The sequence below is a fragment of the Sinocyclocheilus anshuiensis genome, unplaced genomic scaffold (genome assembly GCF_001515605.1).
Source record: "Sinocyclocheilus anshuiensis isolate Anshui unplaced genomic scaffold, SAMN03320099.WGS_v1.1 scaffold1102, whole genome shotgun sequence".
Taxonomy (NCBI): domain Eukaryota; kingdom Metazoa; phylum Chordata; class Actinopteri; order Cypriniformes; family Cyprinidae; genus Sinocyclocheilus; species Sinocyclocheilus anshuiensis.
The window spans coordinates 154,293-172,538 of record NW_015539924.1 but is presented as its reverse complement, the minus strand read 5'-3'; the positions used below and the strand labels follow the sequence as shown (position 1 = coordinate 172,538).

Below are 18,246 nucleotides of genomic sequence, written 5' to 3'. Positions count from 1 at the left end.
GATTCCACTGTGGCAGCAACAAAGAGATGCATTTAGAAAACAGGCAGTAAAAATTTGTTACACTTAGACTGCGGCCAGTCAGCTGTGCAATGTGAGCCCCGGGCTTTAAAAGACTCATTCAAATATTAACACCTTTGAGTTGCTATGTTCAGGACCAAGGGCTTTGTGTTACAATGTGGGTCAGTGTGCAATGCAAGGGTGAGACAGATTCGCCAATAAAATGCAAGAAAAATTGCATTCATTCCTTGGGTGATTTGACATTTTTCTGATCTATATTGATTAGGGATGCACAAAATATTGGTACCACACGATTAAAAATGATTTACTTTCGAAGTTGTAAATAAAGCAAAGATTATTGGAGTACAACAAAATACTATTTCAGATTTTCTACTTCAAAATTTCACATTTAATTCAATGTGTTACTTACTGTTTCTTTGTATTAGTGAAATTTAGTAGCAATTTTTGAATGATTTTTTTTTCAGCCAATATAAAATGTATCTTTCACATTTAATTCAATGTGTTACTTACTGTTTCTTTGTATTAGCGAAATTTAGTAGCAATTTTTGAATGATTTTTTTTTCAGCCAATATAAAATGTATTGGAATTGGTTAATATTGGATATTTAATTGTGCATGATAGTTTCTCATTTTTACATGTAGATTACGTTTGCAATCATTGAGCTTCAAGCTCACTTAGAGTTCATCTTTAAAAATATTAACAATTTAATTCTGTAAAATGTAATATTTAGTACATCTCAAAATGAATATCAATTTTTCATGCTTACATTTTAATGTTGTGATGGCTAAATTTGATTGTAGCATATAAAACATTTGATTTTCATTTTAATTATATTAAAACAAAATAGAATAGAATTTTAAAAATCATGAAAACAATTATCGGCCAGAATTTTTATATCAATGCATCTCTAAATTATACTCTTAAAAATAAAGGTTCTTTATTGGCATCTATGGTTAAACCATGAAGAATCTTTAACATTCATGGAAACTTTCCATTCCACAAAAAGTTCTTTATAATGGATAAAGGTTCTTTAGATTGTTAAATTGTTCTTTGCACTAAGAAAAATGGATCTTATAAGAACAGATCACTGAAAGGTTCTTTGGGGAACTAAAAATGGTTATTCTGTTGCATCACTTTGAAAACACCCTTGTGGAACCTTTATTTTTAAAAGTCTACTGTGAGCTAAACCAATGACTTTCACTATACAATGAGCCCAATTTTATATTCCATATGCTATTTAAAAAAATAAATTGGTGTTTAAGCCCACCACCAATGGTTTACACATTTTGGTATCACATACACAGACAGACCAATAGAGGATTTGGGCCACCCCAATAAAGAAGAAACTATGATCATGAGTGAAGCCCAAACCACACCCCAAAAGGCTCAAATATACATCATATGCCTTTCTTAATACTCAAGACTCTTAATGCCTTTACTTGGAGCTCAGTACTGAATCATTTGCTGACAGTCACCTTAAAGGATGGTTCATACTTAGACACTGGCTTGAGGTTTTTTAAGCATCACATGTTCAGACCAAATATACTCATATGGTGCAAGGGGTGCTTTTAACATCAATCTTTGACAGAACACAGACAATGCACTGTCGCCAATGCATTTCATTAAACACAGCAGTGGGATAAATCTCAATGCTGGAGTGGCAGGATGAATAGAAGATTGGGACTCCTGCATAATTTAATGTAACCTTGCACTCTAAATGTTATAATCAATAAAACCGAAAATACACAGAACGGAACGCAATCAAATAGGCCTAGACTCTCGTGTTACTGTAAGTTCTGATTCTTAGAAGGCGAAGTGCAATGAAATCTGAGCAAATAACCAAATAAAACAATGTGAGGAAGTTCTTTATAGTCCCTTACAAAATTACCATGGTAACCACATTTTCTTCTTCTGAAAAGTATATATAGGCTTATAATTAGCTATATATTTTATACACAAATATAAACTATATATACATACACACACACACTTTTCTTTTGATCACAGCATTATAGTTTAGCCCTATTATGATTATGGTTTCCGCCAAAATAAAAGTTTGTAAAAAAAAATAAAATACCAATATATAATAATTAACATGCATATAATTGAAATAAAAATAAATTAATCTAATTTAAAAAAAGATTTTGTTTTCCCCCGGTTAATTTATTTTTCTTTTTAAGAACAGTGGAGACTGATACCAAGTTACCGCTATAACAGCAATAAACTGTATGAAATATCATTATGGTATTACATAAACTGTGCTTTCCATGATATGGCTACATTTTAAAAGGCGTACCAATAATATCTAATAAAACATACATGAATAAACTATTTCATATAGCCTACGACTGTAGGCTATACTGTTAAAACTTCTTTTTTTTTTTCATAATAGCCTGATAGCAAACTTCAGTACAACCACAATCAGATAACTATGCTGCAAATATAAGTTTTGAAGCTTTTAACAAGAGTAATCCTAAATGCATGCGAAGGAAGGCATAACTTGCTAATCATACATTACCTTGTTATTAATTTCAGGAAACATGTCGCTTTTTGACAAGTGGATATCACATCCACATCCAAGTCATAAGGCATAAGAAAGAAAGAACACGTTCGCTATTAAATCCAGTAGGAAACTTGCATGTGCATCTCAAGAATCCTGTAAGACACCGGAACCCGTTCTGTCAGCACTGGAAAATAGCAGCGAGAACTTCGCGAAATGAAGTGTTTCCCGATGAGGCAGAGAGGGGTTGAAAAGCTTTCGTCAGCAGGAGATTAACGGAAAGAGGCAAGCTGTCCGTCTGCTCCACTTGACGTGTATGTCCCGAGATATGCCACCTGTTCAGGTTTTCCAGCCTGCTTGCACTCTATATAGATTTGTTTACGTGCGCTTACCTATCACTGAACCCATATTCCTTCCATCCTAACACACTGCATTTGTTTGCCAAGTCATGGCGTTCCTAAAGTGGTAATCCAGGACAGTTATGGCACAATGTCCAAATGTGCAGCTGCACGAGTTAGCCTCTAATAACACAACCGGCTTGCAGGCACGAGTTGTTAGTGTGTAGTCTACTTGCCGCGAGTGCCTCCGCTCACAATTTCCTCGCTTTGACACGAGCTTTGAGTATGCAACGGCACCGCCTTCGCCACTATCTGTTTACTGCTCTCTCTTTAAGTTTCCATCTGTCAACGAACGATGGGACCCCAATAAATAACGCCTATCAGTACATCGTCATTCCCAAAGCCATGTGTATTTCAAAATGACAGAAGAGCAGTGAGCGAGCCAAGAGCTTAAAAACGCCCCTCACTCAACCTTATTACCTCCGCGATTAATTGGGCTTTGATTTGAACGGGAGATCGTGTAGGCTAGTTGCATTAGTGAAAAAAGTACATTTGTACACCTAAAAATTAATAGTACTGTTGACAAATGTGTTTAGGTGAATAATTATGACTGAGCGGTGAAAATAAAGTGATTTTATTCTACATAAAGGTGGTCCCGCATTGTGGGGGCAGACATGTTGAGATCACACAACCAGCCAAATATATGGGACACTTTTGCACAAAAAAACAAAACAAAACAACAACAATAATGAGTTATAAACGTGTGTGAATAGAATCAAATATTATTGGTAAATTAAATTTAATTAAGTGTTTAATTATTTTTTTTATCAAAACATAATATAACAGAAAATAAGCACAGTTGTAATATTAGTAAAATACTGTATATGTTAAATATTAAACAATAGAACAATTACAAATAATATTTTAAAAAAAATCCTATCATTGAAGTGCAGAGTACTAACTTCATGTTGGGGTTCTGAAATGAGTTTTTAATAGCTTAACTGTTTCAAAATGACAGAAGAGCAGTGAGCGAGCCAAGAGCTTAAAAACGCCCCTCACTCAACCTTATTACCTCCGCGATTAATTGGGCTTTGATTTGAACGGGAGATCGTGTAGGCTAGTTGCATTAGTGAAAAAAGTACATTTGTACACCTAAAAATTAATAGTACTGTTGACAAATGTGTTTAGGTGAATAATTATGACTGAGCGGTGAAAATAAAGTGATTTTATTCTACATAAAGGTGGTCCCGCATTGTGGGGGCAGACATGTTGAGATCACACAACCAGCCAAATATATGGGACACTTTTGCACAAAAAAACAAAACAAAACAACAACAATAATGAGTTATAAACGTGTGTGAATAGAATCAAATATTATTGGTAAATTAAATTTAATTAAGTGTTTAATAATTTTTTTTATCAAAACATAATATAACAGAAAATAAGCACAGTTGTAATATTAGTAAAATACTGTATATGTTCAATATTAAACAATAGAACAATTACAAATAATATTTAAAAAAAAATCCTATCATTGAAGTGCAGAGTACTAACTTCATGTTGGGGTTCTGAGATGAGTTTTTAATAGCTTAACTGTTTTTACGTTGGCATGGCATCTTGGTGCCAGGCATTGGCACAAAATATCAGGCTGCATGTTTCCATAGACCAACCAATTAAAAAATCTCACAGTGGGAAAGTGAGAATGTGTGAAGAGCCCCTAAGTCTGCCTACGACAGATACATCTTTATTGGAAAAATTGATTGCTGTGAGCTATAGTGATATATTTATGTTTAATTAAATATATAAAAAATTGTCTTTTTAAACCATTTGTAATGTCTATTGAATTTTTATCAGATGGCCATCAAAAGTCTATTTTACTGGAGACAGTTTGACTTATTCTAGCTATACAAAACACTTCAAGCCTTCATAAATGGCAAATATAGAAGGTAGCAAGTTGACACTTTTTTTCACACCTATTCCCTATAGACTAGCTCTGCTCACATGTAACAAGCATGGCAGAGGCGGAAGCTTTTCACTGTATCTGATACAACCTGTGTCTACTAATTTAGTCCTAAGAAAAATAGTGATTGTAGTTCTGAAAATCAGTGATAGGATGGAGAAAAAAGGAGGGCATTTAGTTTTAGCATAACCAAACCACAGTGCATGGCATTTGGATTGGATTTGAACATACTGTACATAGTGAGTGCCTCTATAAATACCTACTATAGCTAAAGAGTATTTTTTGAAATCTAAATGCGAATCTAAATGCATTGAATATGGATTAATGTTTAAAGAATAAGTTCATTCTGTCATTATTTATTCAATCTCATGTCTTTCCAAACACATATTCTGCTGTTTTTTCATTGTCAAAGTAGAATTTTTAAGGATAATTTTCTAATAGATCCATACTACAGTTCATCCCCTGCAAAATATAAAAACACTATAAAAGCAGACCATAGTAAAGTTGAAAGAAAGACATGAGATCGAGTAAATAATGACAATGTTCGTTTTTAGGTGAAACTTTTTAGGCTGTAACCAATTATTACATTGAGAGCGCAAACTAGACTGTCTACAAAAGACAGAGATAGATCAGTAGAGAGACAAAGGTGTGGGACAAAAGAACAAACACTCTCACTGTGGTGGGAGGAGGGAACGAGGCCTGATTATGATTAGTGTTTATGTTACATAACACAGAGGCACTCTAGTAATCATGGTGAGCTATGGGGATGAACTGTTCCTGATGGAGTGCTCATTCAGCACAATGGAGCTCAGAGAGGGCACATGCATGACACCTCTTTCCCAGCCCAATCCTCAGCAGCCTGCCAGCATCTCTGGTCCATCCCATTCAAGGCTCCTTTATTAAGAAACTAACAGTTCTGCATGACTGAAACCAGTCATGGAAACGTGTGAGGTAAATACCAACACTCACACAATCGCTGCTGTGGATGTAGTAATGATTAAAAGGTGATAGACTGCTTATTTACATTCTCTAATCAGCCATTTAATAAATGATTTTATTAGCATAAGTATTTAATTAATGACTATGAAGGCCTTATACAGCAGCACAGGGAAATGCTAGAGAGAACTGATCAGGGTTTTTGAACAAGGCTGAGTCAGGAATCATTTGATCATCTCAACACTTTGATCCAAAATGCTTGTCTTGTCTGAGATTCACCTGAAAATGAAAACTCTGTTATCATCAACTCCCATTAATGTTGAAAATATGTAGCCTTTTTTCATGGAACATAAAAGTAGTTAGAATAGTCTAGAAGTTGCAGACTTTCCAGACTGCTCCATATGAAAGTGTATGGATGACTGCAGCTGTCAAGCCCTATGACTCATGCACTATTTTTCTAGTCTTCTGAAGACATGATAACTGAGTGAGAAACAAACTGAAATTAAATTTGTTATGGTCAGGGATGGGCAGTATTTGAAATACAAAATACTATTTTGTTTTTAAATACCTTTTTGCATTTAAATACATTTAATCTTAGTATTTTTGTATTTTCAAAATACATAAGGTACTTCACCAATCAACCTCCTTATTAGACTGCTGGCAGGGATGTGCAGTATTTCAAATACATGTATTTGAAATACAATTTTGTATTTTGTATTTAAATACCTATGGAAAAAGTCAAATGTATTTTGTATTTAAATACATTTAATCTTAGTATTTTTGTATACTTGTTGATCCAGGAAATCAGCAGTCTAATTAAGAGGTTGATTGGCAAAAAGTATTTTTGTATTTTGAATAGTATTTTGTATTTCAAATGCAAGTATTTGAAATACTGCCCATCCCTGGTTATGGTTCTTTTCTGGAGCTTGACACACTCAATAATGTGGTAAAATGTGTGTCTTTATGGGTACAACAGCTTGGGGCATCACTGAACCATAATTTTTTACCCCTAGAAGGCTAATAGAAGTAAGTACCTATGTACAAGGTACATATTACTACTATAAGGTACTATCATACACCTTTTAGGGGTACTGCTCTAAGCAGGGATGGGCAGTATTTCAAATATATGCATTTGAAATACAAAACACATTTAAGCTTATTATTTTTGTATTTTCAAAATACAAAAATACTTTTTGCCAATCAACCTCTTAATTAGACTGCTGATTTCCTGGATCAACAAGTATACAAAAATACTAAATACAAAAATACTAAGATTAAATGTATTTAAATGCAAAAAGGTATTTAAAAACAAAATAGTATTTTGTATTTCAAATACTGCCCATCCCTGGCCCTAAGTGACAAGCTGTTGTACCCCTTAGGGATGGGTTCTCAACCCTGGCCCTCGAGGTCCACTTCCCTGCAGAGTTGAGCTCCAACCGTAATAAAACACACCTGAACAAGCTAATCAAGGTCTTCAGGATCACTAGAAAGTTAAAGGCTGGTGAGTTTGATCAAGGTTGGAGCTAAAGTCTGCAGGAAAGTGGACCTCGAGGGCCAGAGTTGAGAACCCCTGCCCTAAGGGTTCAGTTTTTGCACACTTTTTCTCACAAAGTGCAGCCACTTGTCACCAGCCGCTCTATGTAAAAGAGCAGGACGGATATTTTGCTAGGTAATACCTTTTATGCATTGTGAAGAAAAACATGAATGTGTTCTGAGAGCATTCTATTTAGCATCTATTTAGCATCTATTTAAGCAACAGGTAAATAGACCTAGTTGTTCACAACAGGCTGTAAAGCATTATAGAGGTTTCCACAATCAATGTGAAGCTTATCTGACTTGTAAACTAAAGAGAAATTATCACTTTGCATTTGAAATATCACATCTGCAGAACACGAATCAGAACACAGAATTAAAAGGACAAAATCTGGAATGTGAACAAAGCCTTTTCGAAAACATCTACTGTTACAAATGCACTAAACAAGCTGAAATGCAATCTAGCTGATCTACAGTTGTAGGTACACTTATTCATGATTCATTAGCACTACTACAGGGGGTGGACATTTTAGGAGACGGCACATTCTGCCGGCAGAATTCCATAAATCTTTACCTCAGGTTGAACTCTCCTGTTCCTCTGACTCTGTCGGGAGCCCCAGCAGTTCTGGAAGATCTCAAAGCCACAGCAAGATGGTGTGGTCCCTTCTCCACCCATGACAGGGTCTCCCCATACTGCAGTAACCATAGGCCTCAGTCCCACTACGTCATGTCCACTTGCTGGTAAGGAGCCCTGGAGTTAACCACAACTTCTTTGGTCTTCGATGATCTAGAGCTCCACAGTCCAGAATGAACAATCCAAAGGGATCCCCTTCTTTCAGACTTCTTCAGACATGTGCTTGTGCAAAGATGCACAATCTCTGGATCTGGGATCAAAGAAGATGTAGTTGCACTCGCCTCTCTGCTCTGGATCTAAGAGTCTGTTTCACGTGCCATCTCCACATCTCTGTTCGAGGAGATGTGTGCTGCAGGCAGGGATAAATGGGTGGCTATGTGGGGTGCTCAGGGAGAGCTTGGTGACGTGTGGACGAGACTCCACAAGGGAGCCATCCTGAGCCGGAGGCTGAGCAGTGGGGGCTCTCAGTGCCATCTTCCTCTATGGGAAGCATCAGGGTCCCTGACAGTGGAGCTCCACTCAGGGGCAGCATAAGCGACTTCTGTTGGGACTTCTGGTAACTCCTCCCTCCCAGAGGCTGTCTCCTGGAGACAGAGCCGGAGATATTTCCTCCCCTCCACCGCTCACATTCCCCCAGGACGCTGACAAACAGCAGTGAAGTGCAGAGAGGAAATCTTATCTCCCGGCATGCACACATAGGCTTTGGTTTCTCCTGCTCCAGCACGGAGAGAGTGGGAAAACTAGCCCTTCCCTTCATAGTGATACCTCCGCCATTTGCCTCCATAGAGGATAATATTTCTGACTTTTTCATCCATGGGGGCTTGGGGTCTAATGTGTATACCCACATCTCTCAGCGCCACTTAGGAGAGAACAAATTGGATCTTGTGCACCTGCCATCAGCTGAGAATGGGAATGTGTTTACCAACTTTGTGTTTACATTGTAACTGACATTTGGAAGACCTTAAACATATCACTTTAATTGTGTCACTCAATGGTTATGTAACAAATGTGTTGCCTTAATCACATGGCCACTGGGGTTTTCAATGTGAGGTGGACGTGTTACAATCTACTATGACATTACAGGTCTTCTGGCAATAAAAGAGTTTTAAAATAGAACAGCTTGGAACTGTCATTAAAACTTTGCCTCTTCTATCAAATTTCTCCAGAGGTAACAGAGTAATTTGGATTAAGATCAGTTCTTGTAAAGTATTTTAATCCAATACCCCACAGTTGTCCATACCTGCCCCTGATAGGCCACCGTTCTGCAAAGTTTAACTCCAACACACCTGCCTTAAAGTTAAAGCTATCCTGAAGACCTTGATTAGCTGGTTCATGTGTGTTTTATTAGGGTTGGAGCTAAACTCTGCAGGACAGTGGCCCTCCAGGACAGAGTTTGGACACCCCTGTTCCGCTGGAAGGTGGCACTCCCAAGAGCAGGATTGGACACTCCTGTAATACACACATCAACATTAAATTTATGTCAGGGGTTGCCAGTCTCAGTCCTGAAGACCAACCTTCCTACAAAATTTAGCTCTAACTTGGTCAACACACCTGGGGTGCATTTCCCAAAAGCAAATATGGTCATAAGTTCTGTTGTTACCAATAGAGTTCAGTGGAACTAACGACTAGGCTATAGTTAGCTAACAATGGTTTTGGGAAACACACCCCTGCCTGGGAGTTTCGATTATTCCTTTTGACCTTATTTAGCTGGTTCAGGCTTGTTTAATTAAAGTTGAAGCTAAACTCAGCAGGGAGGTGGCCCTCCAGGAGCAGGACTGGACACTCCTAGTTGTGAACACAGTTGGGAAATATCTTCAAATTTCAAAATATATATATAAAAAAATACACCCATACTGTTTACAATTCAGTTCCAAGTTCTTAATCTAAAGAAACGTTATTGTTGTGGCAGTAAAAAACAACAACTGAAGAACAGAAGCAATTCCTGAGAATAAAGTGAATTTGGAGGATTATAGTCATAATCCTCATGGAACAGTTATGATTTTAATTTACTGTGGCCCTGAAATTACATCTAAGCCACTCTTACAAATGAATGAACGTTAGTACATTAGATAATCAAATATAGTGGCTTCTACAAATGATACTAAACCTTATGAGAACAAACTTTCTAGCCTTCCTATTTCTAGCTCATCTAATCTAGTGTTAATGCTACTTATATTGATGGTGCAAACTGGGTGTGGCTACAAAGTCAGTATCACCCATGATATTACAAATGTTCAACAATGTATATATTCATGAATGCAACAGACTGATGGCTAATGACCTAGCTGGCAGATATGCAAGTTAAGCATATGTAGTGATCAGCAAGTGGATATAAGTCGTTCAGGTGAGAATAGGGTCATCCAATAGAGCAAGTGTTGCAGAGTAGAGGCTATATGGATTAACCACATGTGACACGTTTAGGAAGCCAAAAGATAAAGTCGAGGTAAAGTCCACACCTTTGCTAAGACGTTATTTTTACACATGACCATATATATGTGCGTCTTATTGAAACTACAGATGGCAGTCTATTTTAACAGGTCTACTTAACAGGTCAAGTATGTTGATGACCAATTTAGGCCTGCGCTTGCACTAATATAATTAAACAGTATAAGCAGTGTTGTAGCTGAAAAATAGTCAGTTGGGTGACCTAGTGTAGTATTGTATATATAATATATAATATTACTAAGAAAAGGCTAAATATTAAGGAAGGTCTTAAGGAAGCATGTAAATAGACTGGTTTCGTGGCTATGAAACAAACTTTTAAAAGTTGGACTATTTTTAACGTAACATACCGTACTGAAAAAATGCGAGATTATTAAAAAACAGAGCAAGCCTTGACACAAAGTCTAAAAATGTCGACCTGAACATGTATAGCTGTAACAGCACTACTTAAAGATGCATTTATAGCCACTTGCCAGTGATTTGCCATTTAAACTCTCTAACAGCTAAAGCTTTCAGCATGCTAATTAAATCACTGTAACCTGTACTATAGATACACTTTTAAATATTATATACTCAAAAAGACTTTTAAATTCCAAAATGCCTGTGCAAAACCTTTTAAGATGATGTGGGAGGTTGCCAGGGCGTTGCTATGTGGTTGCTAGAGTGTTCTAATTGGTTGCTTAAACCAACAAAGTCGACATTTAAATCTCTATGATATGTAATATAGATCCCTCCTTCAGTGTAAATCTATGGGTAATCTAGTTTGTATTTTTGATTGCACTTACGGGTAATTATAATAATTGCCGTCAGCTAAGAAGGAGCCTGTGTTATTTGCATTGCTCTCTTCCTGCACTTAAAGTCCCCATGAAATCAAAATTAAAGTTTTTTGGGTGTTAGTATCAATATGTTAGTCTTAAGGTTATCTATAATGCAGTGTGCTCCAAAACAGTGACAAAATTCGCATTTAGAAGATATAAGCATTCAAAGCTTGCAGTTCGTCACTTCCACCAAAATGGCTCAACGATTTTTTTGACGTCACATCGTACTTCAGCTTCTCATCAAACTCTCTGTCCAATCAAATGCTCTCTAGAATCCGAAGCGCCCGCCCCCTACACTATAAAATAGACGCTGAAGCCGCGGCTGAAATCGGTCACTTGTCCACAGAATTGGTATTTTCTGTACAGTGAATGGCACGTAGTGCACTATATAGGGGACAGGGAACGATTCAAACAGTGTAAATAGGCTTTCCATTGAGGAAAAAAAGAAGTCTGGTTTCGCGCTGTGTCACGCTAACACTCTGCTCCGGTTCAGAGACACGATAGCACGGAGCGGATCACATGCGCGAGTCGGCGCAGACCACAAATGTATCGGAGCTATTTGAATTCTACACAGAATGCTATATTTTATAGCAATATGGATGAGATTGTGGCTGGCATACCCTGTCAAATGCGGCTTTACGAAGCTCAACGGCTCTGAACGGCTCTAGCCCAAGCTGTGATATAAACGAACGCTATTGGCTAGTTAGGTACGCAGGAGCTAACCCATTAAGGGCCTTATAGGCAAGTAATAATATTTTGTAACTGATACTGATTTCAAGATCAAAGACCGCAATAGGAGAGCGTGCGGCATCAGCACTGGAAAGATAAGTTTGTCTTACTACTTTTAATGAAGATGATTGTGTGTTGACTGTCTGCGTCTTACTTTCAGTTTAATTCTCGGCAGTTCGTGCGTCGGCTTGCTGAAGAGATACTCAGCTACTCGTCCGCAGCGATGCGTCTTGCATTAGCGCAGTCTGACTAATGTCATATAGCCTGTAACACGCTCTCACACGTTTATTATTTTATCATTTTGGGAGGAGTAAAATTTACATATGTGGTTTCAATAACCAGATGCATTTACACTTGTCGAGTTTCGTCTGGAATGCGGCCCAGACCACTTCCTGAAGTGGTTTGAGTGATCGGATTTATATCCGTCTCGAATATCCTGGTCTTTTCAAGATCGGATAGCTATCCGATCAGAAAAAACGCATGAAGTGACCAGGTGTAAACAGGCCCTTAGACTGAATATTTCTTTGATGTCTGTGCACTGACGGGGAAGCGTCAGCGGAAGCGTTCAGCCCTCGTGTGAAGACCAACGAGTGTAAAGACCTGCGACTTTGTTGGTGGGCTAATTAACAAGGCAGCCACAGCTGTTTTCTCTGAAGTGTTGGGTGGTTGTGTATTTATTTGTTATTTGTCAGCTGACACAGAAGCAACAGCGGAAGCATTCAGCCTCCTCGTGTGAAGACCTATTAGTGTAAAGACCTGCAATTTTTACCTGTGCGACTTTAACCGATCAACGAAATCGGGCAATGCACTTAAGTACTCTCTTTTTTCCCTTTGCACACTCCTTTCTCTCCTTTCCACCTCTATCATGTGTTACCATTACATTCCGGTTGTCTCTCAACAACGCTCTAACATCACACGCAGACGGCAATGCAATCTTGCTAACCTGCATCCTATCGCTACATCTTCTACTGCACCTCTTTCTTTCTCTTTGGGTCTCTGGAATAGTCAGTCAGCTGTCAACAAAGCATACTTAATTTCTGCGTTTTCTTTACAACCCACACTCAAAATCTTGGGCTTGACTGAGACCTGGATTCATCCAGAAGACTCAGCAGCCCCAGCTGCTCTATCTAACAATTTCTCTTTCTCTCACACCCCAAGTCAGGTTGGGTGGGGTGGGGGCACTGGTCTGCTCATTTCAAACCCATCATACAGGCACATGCCTTCTCCTACCATTGCTATGCTGATGACACACAGCTCTATCTCTCATTTCAACCAGATGATCCAACGGTAGCTGCCCGGATCTCAGGCTGCCTGGCGGACATCTCGGCATGGATGAAAGAATATCCCCTACAGCTCAACCTGGCAAAGACTGAGCTTCTTGTCTTCCCTGCCACTCCAACGCTACAGCATTATTTCACCATCCAGCTAGGTTCTTCTACAAATAGCCCCATCAACTTCGTTCAGAAATCTTGGTGTAATCTTTGATGACCAGCTGACCTTTAAAGACCACATTGCAAAGACTGCTCAATCTTGCAGGTTTGCATTGCACAACATCAGAAAGATAAAGCCCTTTCTAACGGAGCATGCTGCACAACTTCTTGTCCAGGCCCTTGTCATTTCTAGGCTGGACTACTGCAATGCTCTTCTGGCTGGACTTCCATCAAACACAATCAAACCTCTACAAATGATTCAGAATGCAGCGGTACGACTGGTCTTCAACGAGCCCAAAAGAGCCCCACCCGCCTACTTCCACTCACTATTACGAATCTACATCCCCTCCAGAAGTCTGAGATCCACTAGTGAGCGACGCCTCATGGGTACCATCACAGAGAGGCTCAAAATCACTTACCAGAACATTCACCATTCCTGGCTGGTGGAATGATCTTCCCACCCCTATCTGGAATGCTGAACCCCTGACAATTTTCAAGCGACAGCTGAAAACTCATCTCTTTCGACGCTACTTGACTTCATCATAAATGTAAAAAAAAAACGTTGTCTTTCTCTTTATTTATTCCTTCCCTTTCTAGCTTGTACTTATTTGAACAAATGCCTGAAACTTGGTATTACGAGCACTTCCTGTGTCTGTTTGCCTCTTTAAGAAGAATTGCTTTATGTATTCCCCAATTGTAAGTCACTTTGGATAAAAGCGTCTGCAAAATGACTAAATGTAAATATATGGGACTTTTCACTCGTCGTTTTCTGTATCATTCATATTCGTAGCACTAGCACCCAGGACAATTCACCTGCCAAACCCTAGTTCTTAAGATTAGGTTTTATTCTAAATCTTAACAAGCACCATTAATAAAAATAAATGAATGAATAAGAACAACACTCCAATCTCTCATGAATACGGTGGATAATGATGCTTGAGATTTACAGATGTCCATGTTTAACAGTAAAGTCGTTCAGTGAGTGGGCATAAAGACAGACTGACAATGTCCCACTCATTTATGCCAGCATGGGCAGCAAGAGTAACGTTATCTATCAAGGTCAGCTGTCTGGGCCAGGCCCCACATGGGCTAATCCCTATCACACTCACAAATACACAAACCCATGTGCATGCACACACACAGAGGATGGGACAGGATGGCAATGACAACATTCAATATCTATTCATGTTTAAATTACAGCTGACATCTACAGTAAGTACTCTGAGCAGCTTTGCTTTTGTTGCCAGGGATTTCATTTTGGCTTTGACCTAGACTTTAAATGTGCTGAATCTTTGAGCACAGATGCCCCATGGACTGTCTAGGCCAAGGATTGTTCCAAAATGACCCAACTTTTTTCAGCAGCTACTTTTAGACTGTAACTACCAGCTACACATAATTTTAAATACTTAAACAATTAACAAGTTACTAACATTGAAGTTATTAAAGGGTTAGTTCACCCAAAAATGAAAATTCTGTCATTAATTACTCACCCTCATGTCGTTTCAAACCCGTACGACCTTCGTTCATCTTCGGAACACAAATTAAGATATTTTTGATGGAATCTGAGAGCTGTCTGACCCTGCATAGACAGCAACGCAACTGAAATGTTCCCAAGTCCAGAGACGTAGCAAGGAGATCTGTAAAATAATCCATGTGACATCAGTGGTTCAACCGCAGTTATACGAAGCTACGAAAATACTTTTTGTGCGCAAAAGAAAAGAAAAAACGACTTTATTCAACAATTCGTCTCCTCCGCATCACCCTGTAGCGCCATTTTGGAGAATATCCGCTGGACGTAAACAGTGTATGCTGTTCTGTGCCAGCTGTGTCACGCATCAGGGTGATGCGGAGGAGACGAATGATGAACGAAGGTCTTATGGGTTTGAAACGACATGAGGGTGAGTAACAGACAGAATTTTCATTTTTGGGTGAACTATCCCTTTAAAAGCTGGCACACTTCACTATATAAATTCTATACTGTGCATACAATCACACTAATAACAAATTTTAAGTACACACAACTTGATGTACAGACAAAGATTTCGAGACAAACATAACCAAATGTAATGATTACTTTACAATTTGATTACTTTACAAGTAACCACCTCTCAGTGGTTCATTCAGGGAGGTAATTCAGTAAAACATTCAACAGTCTGATTCAAACTGCTGATTGAGACTGAAGGATTCGTTAAAAGAACCAGTTCAAAAGAGTCTTTTGTTTATGAATCGGACTATACCGGTCGTGTGACATCTTTGTTTTGCGGGCAGTCATCGTGGGCAAAAACTCATGACGTGTTTTCTTGCTATTTTGCAGTCTAACACATCATGTTAATTTTAGACTGCATGCAAGCTAAATCAAATCAAATATATTTTAAATATTCAATCTAGTGAGCATTTTAGTGGTGTTATAATTCTGAAATAACTGCAAGAAAATCGGAGAGGTCAAACTTTAGCCATCAAAACACCACTTGCGGTCGGTGACGATAGCTCGACTTGGAGCGCCGTTTCACTTCAGGCGTCCCGACTCACTTGAATAAAGGCATAGAATGCCAAAAAAAAAAAAAACACACACACAACTTGTGTACAAATTCATTACCACCTTCACCAATACATTTCAAGACAATCACCTGCTTTGAGAAATATTCCTGTTATTACGCAGAATCCACATGCAAAGCACTTGAGAGAAATAAAAGAACATCATTTTTTTTTTAATGGTGGATGCCATTAATTAGATGTTGTGCACCTGAAATGTTTTTAATGTTAGAGCTTTCAAGTTTTGAATACATACAGTCCAAACAGAAGCATTCTGCATCCAAGATACGCAAAAGGTGAACTTTTTCACAAAAACTAAGTTTTGTGCAATGAAAATTTATATAGTCATTTAGTGTGTTTGTTTTATATATTGTGTAGTTATTGAAGGGGTGCGCTGAGCAATAAGTGCACAAGCTTTCTGTCCTCTGTTTGAACCTAATGCATCTTTTTCAGTCTGCTGTCCAATGGCGATCTTAAACTTGATCTTGAGTGTTAAATCAAGGATATAAATATGCAGATTCACTTCAAGGTTATGACACATCCTTGAAGACTTCCTAGACTTAACAAGTGACGATCTCACATATCAAATTTAAAACATTTGACCATAATTTATGCAGTCTGCCAGTAAAGATGTTTTACAGGATTATGGGCATCAGTTAACTAAGCTCAAGAGACTAGTTACCTCAGTGTTCTCTGGTTGCCTGCATGGGTGAAGGGAGAAACCTCAAAAACTAGAAACACCAAGCAAGGGACTACCTTGTTATTTCAAAAAGAATATCCCCTATGGTTTATGTACAGTATGTATATTATCTTAAACTGAATTACAAACACATTAAATCAGCACAACTTATGCCTTCCTTTTTAAATAAATGACACTTGGATTGGTGTGTCATAAGTGTGCAAAGTTTGGGGCCACATTGTTGACTATTGAGAGCTAAACTTAATCTATAACGCATGGAATAGACACACACTTAATACATAATAACACTCTTCTTTTTTTTCTTTGGTATCAAATGACGTATCACAATTTGGAAATTCCAAGCCCTAAAGGATTTACAACCATCTGACACTACAGCATCACATACCTGCTCATTATATAAAGTGTTCTTCCGTAGTCTTTCATCACCCTGTTCAATATCTTACCTTCTCTCCTCTGTTTTCTCCTTCCCCTCTCTCTGATTCTGCCCTCAGGCCCATTTCTACCTCAGGCAATGCTGAACAGTGTTCGGGTGAATCCAGGGAACGAATTAAATAACAAATCCAGTCCTAGAATGGACGGCAGCTACAGCGTGGGCTGCGATGATGCTGTTTGGGTGGTGTGGAGCTCCAGCCAGTGAGCCTGGTGTCTGGTGCTGACATGTTTGGCTCAGACAGCAAAGGAACCTGACGATAAGGAGTGATGGAAGCAGATGCAGTCAGGCCACCACACGCTCATATTATGCCATCCGCAGGTTTGGTTTTACTGCACTCGCATTCTTGTGCTCTTCAGAAACACATTGCATAATGTCAGTGTCACGTTCAGGTAAACATGGTGGTCAGATTTGAAGAAATTTAGTGTTACATCACTTGCTCACCAATGCAGTGAATGGGTGCCGTCAGAATGAGAGTTGATAAAAACATCACAATAATTCACGTCTCCGGTCCTTCAATTAACGTCTGTGTTTGTAATGAACAAATTCATAATTAAAACATTTGTAACTTCAAACTGTTGTCTAAATATGAGACCTGGGGCCAGTTGCATAAACTTAGTCTCTATGTTAAGACAGTGTCTTAAGAACTAGTCTGACCAACTAGCAGTTAGCCAAAGGGTAATCAGTCTTATTTTTGGATTCAACTCAGACTAATCTACATTTTTATGTACCTGAATTAAAAAACATATGACCAGTCTTAAAGAAAAAAATTAGCAAACTAACTTTTAAGACTAGTCTTAACCTTTTATGCAACCGGCTGTATCCACAATATTGCTTTATTCGGTGAAAAGTAATTTTGTCTGAACAAGCAAAACAACAAATAATCAAATTTGTTGGTGGATTTTGATGTGAGAGAGGGGATGAACTTTTTCACTGGAGAAAGTGTTATGGATTATGGACTTTAAGCAATTGTTTAAAGTTAAAATGTCTTAATGATAAATTTGTTTCTTACAAACATGCAGCTTTTCACTTCATGTTAATTGATTAACTGGAGTCGTTTGTGTATTATTGTGATGTTTTTATCAGCATTGGTGTGCAAGTGATGTAATGCTAAATTTCTCCAAATCTGTTCTGATCATGAAACAAACATCCTGGATGGCCTGAGAGTGAGTAAATTTTCAGTTGAACCATTTTGTGCAGTTTATACATACATACATATATATGTGTGTGTGTGTGTGTATATATA

The 18,246-nt window shown here is 38.2% G+C and overlaps 1 protein-coding gene across 4 annotated transcripts in view; it reads right to left on the bottom strand.

Moving 5' to 3' along the window:
- The window catches only part of dyrk4 (dual-specificity tyrosine-(Y)-phosphorylation regulated kinase 4), a 33,077-nt gene extending 15,979 nt beyond the window's left edge, over nucleotides 1-17,098 (bottom strand). For 2 of the 4 annotated variants that reach the window (XM_016483686.1, XM_016483687.1), the window contains exon 1: nucleotides 17,014-17,098. In XM_016483686.1, the coding sequence (XP_016339172.1) occupies nucleotides 17,014-17,067 (54 nt within the window). In that variant the 5' untranslated portion in view covers nucleotides 17,068-17,098. Of the gene's footprint in view, nucleotides 1-2,536; nucleotides 3,296-17,013 lie in introns of those variants that run through there. The other 2 variants (XM_016483689.1, XM_016483688.1) reach the window with 2 other exon arrangements.
- Nucleotides 17,099-18,246: the final 1,148 nt, after the last annotated feature.